Source organism: Convolutriloba macropyga, chromosome 10 (genome assembly GCF_964194025.1).
Source record: "Convolutriloba macropyga chromosome 10, txConMacr16.3, whole genome shotgun sequence".
In the NCBI taxonomy this organism is placed as follows: Eukaryota; Metazoa; Xenacoelomorpha; order Acoela; family Convolutidae; genus Convolutriloba; species Convolutriloba macropyga.
This window is the reverse complement of record NC_134477.1, coordinates 8,426,961-8,434,196: the sequence shown is the minus strand read 5'-3', so window position 1 is coordinate 8,434,196 and position 7,236 is coordinate 8,426,961. Positions and strand designations below refer to the sequence as shown.

Here is a 7,236-nt window from a genome sequence, read left to right as displayed (position 1 = left end):
ATGTAGAATTTCGTATTTAGACTAGGTTAATAGGCGGGGAGACACTACCACCCGAAATCCTAACTTGAAAGGTTTATTTTGGTGGAAAGGTTTTCTTCAAAGTTTACTCACGGTGTCCCCGGCTTGCTCTGTCTCCGGCTCGGAATCAACTCGGTTGCTCAAAGATAAATTGATATAATTTGATAGTATAAATCAACAGAATCAAGAATAAATCAATTGGGTTTTAAGCAACAGAAATTAATTCAAATTAAGATAATGGAATTTATCACAAGATCCCAAACTCTCTAAATCAAACTGAATAAGTAAAGTTATCTGCTCTGATATCAGCCTCACGAATCTCTCGTTCTTGGCTCTCGATATTCTTTACAAAAGTCTTTCTTCTATCAAGAAAGACCAACTTCACTTCACAACAGCTCTTCTCTCTCTCTTTTTTATTACTTAAGTTGAACTCCTCTACGATGTCAGAGTTATTTGGAGCCTTCTATAGCTCTGCTGCCACAACAACAACCATGTTGGTTTACTCCCTCTTAGCAACTACTCGAATCACGACGTATTACAACGCGTGAACAACAACTTTGTTCAAACCGCTGCTATGGACAACAAATGGTCCTCACATACGTAGAGTTCGTTATGACTTTAAAAGAACAATTGAATGACCTGAACGCCTTCTTTATACATTGCTGACTTCTACTTAAGTTATTCAAACTAACACAAAAGCCGTATCAGACTCATGACGCTACCAATTAATCAACCGGTCAAACTATGAACTCAAGAATCTAAGCCTTATTTGGAAGACTAAAGTTCCCCCCATGGTATCTCTAAAACAAATTCCCTAGAATTGACAACAGCGGAACTTGCCTCAAGATGTGCACTAACTCCCTACCAAGTTTGATCACACTGAGGTTAATACCGGATGATAACTAACTTTTACAAATTCGGTCCCTCTCAGAAAAACAATATTGCAACCACTTAATTTCTAAGTAACCCTTTTTTTGTTCCATAAAAGCCTGGTCTGTCAAATGGCCTTGAATCGCAAGCCAACAGTCCTACTATGATTTTGATGGTAGCCAACTTTGGAAATTCAAATTCTATCCATTTTTATGGCAACTTTTTTATGAGAAACGTAGGATTTTCCAAATTCTACACTCCTCCCTTCTAGAGTATTATTCTCCTGAATAATTGCTAAACTTAGAAAAAGACTACTCACTATACTCATACTATCTTGACCCCCTGTCCCATTCGCTTTAATTTGATTTTAATAATAATATACTATAGAATTTAGGATCAAATCAGCCTCTTTTCCACCAATCGTGAAACTTTAGCTGACAAAAACGCAGTCATCTTCGCTGGAAATAGACTCTAGTTCAAAAACTCCTCCACTCTCCGACTCCGTCGATAGCTCCTCGAAGTAGGAGGAGTAGCTGGTAAGCCTGTCGGTAGACCCCACCCTCAGCGAATCGATACTCTCTGAGCCGACACTTGGATGGAAGGAACTAGCTCCATCGCCCTCCCCTGCAATCTCACCGGAATTGGCCGACCAATCCTTCGATAGGAAGCCCCTCAACTCGTGCCATGGGCCAGTCCCCTCCTCCAGAAGGACAAATCCGCCGCTTTCCCTCAATTCCACTATCAGATAGTGGAAGGACACACGGATCATTTTGATTCGTAACCTCAGTCCCAACATAAAGGACTCCCACACCCATTTCTCCTCATCCTCGAACTCATCCGGATGGTATTCGGGGATCACCGGGTACATTGTTAGATCCATCACGAACGGGCGTTGGCTGTTATAATTTCACTCTTCAACTTTCTGAAGCCTAAGTTACTGAACTTAGCGTTACGATAAAGAGAACCAAAATGAATTGTCTACTTTCTGATTTTCTCATTCTCCACACAGTTTATCCTCTCCTCGGTCACTTACACCAGTTTCATTCTTCTTGAATCTCATTAGTTTTTAGTGATTGCTTGCAGAACAATTAACTCAAAGCTGAATAGAGCTCATTAGTTTTCAACAGCAAAAAAAAACAGAAATCTTTTCTTTGTACAACCAACGCGTGCTTATTTTGACTTCTACTGTTTAAATATCTCATTGTTCCAAAGCTTTCATTGTAAACAACACCTTATATCTTATCACAGCAAAACAAATACAAATGACCAACACCAACTATTACATTCCGGCGTTAGAAACTTTGGTTGGGGAGGGATTTTCTAATATTCAAATTCAGGAAAGTCCCACAAATTATTACGAGTTTACTATTGTCATTGACCCTGACTCAATTGATAGCTTAATGTTCAGCACATACGAGACTTACGAATTTCTCAGCTTGATCGAAGGCCTATTTAATTCGGGTCAGTTGAATAGCTCATGGGATGTCATAAGCTTACTGGATGATCTGAGACCACGAGTTGTGTTCCCCAACCGCAGAAAGGAATAATCCTTGCTCGCCTTCCCCCTGTGTTTCAACCCTCTAATTCATACTTACTTCTTCCTTTACTCTTGTAGCCTTACCGATGCTTACGTATCTTATATGCTTAAAATATTTTAGTTTTTCTTCCTTTTATCCATCGATCAGTTTTCGAGAGTTTGGGATTTTCAAATAAGATCATATAGATCTCGTATATACAAGTAACACTACATGAAAAAGTATTTACAATGAAGTGCAGTTTTATACCCATTCCACTTAGAAGTTAAGGGGGGGTTGTAAAAACCCATTGGAGTTACCCTGCATACTCCCTAAAACAATTGATATCAATTACTGCATTGGTGGGGGGGGGGTTGTTCTAGGCTGGCGCTTCAATTCTTTTTATCTATATACAATGAAAGTAACAAGTAATACTCTAATTAAACACTAGAATGAAAGGGTGATTAAGGCCTACCACATAAGAAGTCGAAGTCAGAGTGATCAAGGTCAAAGTATACAAGCTTAAGTCTGAGTATTATCCACTAGTACAGGAACCGGTTACTTCTCATAACTCCCCACCACGCAGTTGTTCACCAGGTGAGAAAGACCTCTCCTGGGGTAGCGACACTCTCTTCACTCTCATGCCCATTCCCGTGCTTGTGTCACGTCTTGGGGTCTCCGACATCGACGCCGGCAAGATAGCCGCCTCATTCAGTTCGAAAATCGAGTTGAAGCTGGGTGGAGCTCCAAGAGGTGGTGAAAAGCCAGGTTGACCGGTGCCAGGTCTCGATGAAAAGTCAGTACTGTCATCTCGGGGTATCCTCGACCACGGAAAGCGGTTCCTTTGTTGTCGGAAAAGTCTCTTATACAGCGGGGCGGGGTTCTTCATACAAGATCGATAGAAAAGGTATGCCATGAAGAACAGGACTATGGCTAATAAGAACCACACCACGACATTGGCTGGTCGGCTATGATATGCACTCCAATGAAAAGGCATGTGTTGGTTAATAATTCCTTCGGCAAAAGGACGAGATCCGCTCCATACTTTCCTCGTCCACAGTCTCTTCGGGCAATTCGATCAGGTTAAGTCTTAGAACCTCTAGCATTTCTCCATGAGCCTGATCACGAAAAGCATTGGGGATCTCTGCTCCTACTCTTTCGGATTCCACTTTCCTTAGCGTAGCAAATAGGGTGCGCAGCAAAGGATGTTGCTGGATATTGATCATCATTCCGCTGCTGTACTGACATGTCCTGGGGTCCGGGTACAGAATTAGAGTTCCACTGGGGTTCTCAAATCGTCCATCGCAAGGTGGCCGGAGCAAACAGCTACGACATCCAGGAACTGGATAACCAGTCTGCTTCAACCCATGAGTAAAATTGAAGAACTTGTAGGCAGAAGACCTGGCTGTAACCAAGTAAGTCGAGTCGTCTAAGTAGTCCGCTGTTGGCTCCTCTGGTAATACAACAACTTCCTGCGGGCACAGCTTCAGGGCGGCGGCAGGTAAGTCAAAAAACAAGCTGGATAGACAAGTGGCTTCACTCGTTCGGGACATGGAGAATGGTTTCAGACACAACTTCAGACGGTTAGTTCCTACACAGTGCGAATTAATTTTCTCTTCCGACACTTCAGCGAAATGGTCTCTTCTCTCCGAAACTAAAAGGTGAGACTTTCGGAACAAATATTGGGTTGCCGTAACTCCATCGTCAATAGGTTGGGGCAACGCCACAGCTCGATAGACATGGTACAATCCGCTAGTGTGATGAAGAGGGATATTTACGAGTACATTAATTCCCGTGGTCGTTATCACTGTAGAATCCACTAGCTCAAATCCGTAGTAGGTCATCAGCTCGGATCGAGGTATGGCTTCCCGCATCCTGTCCAGTTCCAGACCATCAAGGACCTTCTGCAATACTTCTGGGGGAATTAGGGTAGCTGGAATTAGTCCCCTTGTCAATGAAGACAACGCATCATCCAAAATGTATCCAAAGTTGTGCAACCCGATTTTGAAAGCAATAAGTTCCTCCCGCAGTGCGTTCAAAGCTTGCGAGTAATTTAGCATGGCCGTTGAAAATCGTGAAGCCTCCTGGTAGACATCGTGATGTTTCGAACTGACGCATAGCCGCTGGCCATCCAAAGCTCCGTCGGTTTCCTCCAACAATCGATTCATCGCATCCCGGATCATTTGGAAGTTCGCGTTCGCATCGTGAGAAACCATTTTCAACTGGTTCTGGGTCTTGTTAAGTGAATGCCCAAGCAAATGAATCCGCTCCCCGGTTTCCAAAGTTATCGTCCTGACAGCTTTGTCAAGAAACTCTGCCTCCCGTCCTAACTCGTCAATTGCTTGCCTTCCTCCACAAAATCCAAAGAATGAGAAGTAGTGACAGAATCCCTGCTTGAGGACCGGAGCCAGAACGATGGCGGCCGCGGCTCCAATCAACAATGGTTTCACCCATCGTCGCTCCCTACTGTGAATGTGTAAAGAACCATTGATGAACGTTTCGGCCCGTATCTTCATTTCTGCTAGCACTCGAGCAATGTCGTCCACTTCGTATTCTATACCCTTGAGTGCTATGTAAGTGACATTGATATAGCTCTGCGTCAGTTCCTTGTTTCCACAGATTCGTTGTTTGTAGTAACCGTTCCAGCGTTTCGCAAACTTGAATTGAAATTCTTGAAAGGCAACGTCTAGGTGGGTCTTGTTGATAGCCGGAAGAATAGGAAAAGGGATGGACACCCAAGTCGACTCCATGGCACTAGCTATGATTACTGGCGTCTCCGTGGTGAAAGCCGCTCCTGCCGTATGATTGAAAGAGATACCGTCCAGCTTCATTGCTTCCATCGGTCCCATCACCGCAATTGAAATCAGAATGAGTTTGAAAGTCAGCATGGTCCAGTTGAATGAATCCTAAACAGCCTGTCGTTAGTTGGGGTCGATAACTAAAAAGTGTTGCGTTAAATTGTTAGTAGGTGGTAGTGCCTCCTCCCATTTCTATTAGTTATTCGTCAATACCCAGCCGAATGACTGGGCGGATCTCTCGTCTGGGTCGTCTTGCAGGTCCCGTATCTGGAGAGACTACTGTTACCTCCCTAGGTTCAGGAACACCCGATGGCTGGGCTTGGGCTAGTTGCCCTGGTTCACGAAGAGGTGACTCTACTCGTGCATCGTCAGCAGTTACTGGCGCTTCCAGCCTGCCCCCATCAGTTGGAATTTCCTCCGGTACCCTGGCTGGTTCCGTTACAACTTGCTCGTGAAACAGTTCCTCCAAATTCGGCACGTCCTCCTCAACCCCTTCATTTCGTTCCCTTCTCCGTGCAAGGCGTCGCATCCTAGCATTCTGCTCTGTTGGGCGTAGATCGAATCCCTATTCTTCCCAATCGTCTTGATCTACGTTTGGATGTTCCAGAAACCCTTCGGACCTGAGAGCCGTAGTCCTCTTCTTTTCCTTTGGGCTCCAAGCATCGCCTTCCTCCAAGTACGGTTTGAGCATATTGTAGTGTAGTATCCTCCATTTTGCCATTTGACTTGGTTTTGCTACTTTGTAATTAACCTCCGATGTTCGTTCTAAAACTACATAAGGACCTTCCCACGGCAGGAAGAACTTCCGAGATTTTGCTTTATGCTTTGAGTAAACCCACACTTTGTCCTGCTTTTCATATGGTTTCCCATAGACTTTCTTGTGGTATTGATCCTTCTGCCTCCTCTGGTTTACTCCTAGAGATTCCCTAGCGGATGCATGAGCCTCTCTGAATAAGCCTGACAAATCCTCCGCAAAGCTGTCTCTTGTAAGTTCTTCGTCGTGGGGCTTTGGATAGAATAAGTCTATGGGGTACTGGCACTCCTGTCCATACACAAGGCTGTAAGGAGTTGCTTGTGTAGTCCTGTGAATTGTGGTGTTGTAAATAAAACTTAAATAGGATAACAGTTTATCCCATGTTCGCGGGTTGTCCGCACAATACTTCGAGATGACATCGGAAATCACCCGATTGTGCCTCTCAACTTGCCCGTTGCCTTAAGGGTGATATGGTGAGGTCCTAGTTTTATCAATTTTCAACAGCCTGCAGACCTCCAGCATGAGCTCACTCCCAAAGTTCTTTCCCTGATCCGTGTGAAGTACGTCGGGTACACCAAATCGCAAAATCCAACTTTCCACAATCTCTTTTGCTACATCGGGTGCTTCAGTACCCTTCAATGGGACACTGACCACATACTTCGTGAACAAATCTGTCATGACTAATATGTGCTTGGCTCGCGTTTCGTTGGCCATCGTAACTGGACCCAAGATATCTGCTGCAACCGTGTGGAATCGTATCCCAACTTTAAATGGCACAAGTCCTCCAATCCTCTTTCTCCCAGCTGTAGTCCTAGCTGCACACGGCAGACACCAAGCGAGCTTCTTTTCAACATCTTGTCTCATGTGTGGCCACCAGAAACGTTGGCGGATTCTCCTTAACGTCTTCTCTACAGCAAAGTGCCCCCCACTGACTGGGGATGCGTGCAACTGATCAAGAATTTCCTTCCGGCCCACTACGGGAACAACGATTTGAAGTATTGGGGGTTTTCCGTCCCAGCAATACCATCGCCGGTAGAGGATGCCTTTCCTCACGGTGAGTTCGTTCCATCTAGACCAATATGCCAATACTTCGGGCCCATGTGCACTGCTTCTTCTCGCGTCACTAAGTTGGAACCAAAACTCTCAAGATCTCCTCCCGGATTATAGGGGAGCCACAGGAAAACTCTGCTAATAGCTTCGTCCTCCTGCTGCATTTTCTCTACATCAGGCGTCTCTCTACTCCAAACTATTGCTTGACCATCCAGTGCATCTTCCTCCGAGT

At 44.7% G+C, this 7,236-nt stretch overlaps 1 protein-coding gene across 1 annotated transcript; it reads right to left on the bottom strand.

Annotated features, from left to right (window-relative positions):
- Window positions 1-5,765: 5,765 nt before the first annotated feature.
- On the bottom strand, window positions 5,766-6,668 carry LOC142347904 (uncharacterized). The gene is made up of 2 exons (XM_075399065.1): window positions 6,468-6,668; window positions 5,766-6,242 (listed from the first exon to the last, which is right to left on the bottom strand). The coding sequence occupies exons 1-2, from the start codon at window positions 6,666-6,668 to the stop codon at window positions 5,766-5,768; spliced, it is 678 nt and encodes a 225-aa protein (XP_075255180.1).
- Window positions 6,669-7,236: the final 568 nt, after the last annotated feature.

Excerpts from the sequence above, each read along its gene's own strand:
- LOC142347904 (XM_075399065.1), bottom strand. The coding sequence starts at position 6,668 with ATGGCCAACGAAACGCGAGCCAAGCACATATTAGTCATGACAGATTTG. Across the intron at positions 6,243-6,467 it reads GGAGTGAGCTCATGCTGGAG|GAGTGCCAGTACCCCATAGA; the intron begins GTCTGCAGGCTG and ends GTGTATGGACAG.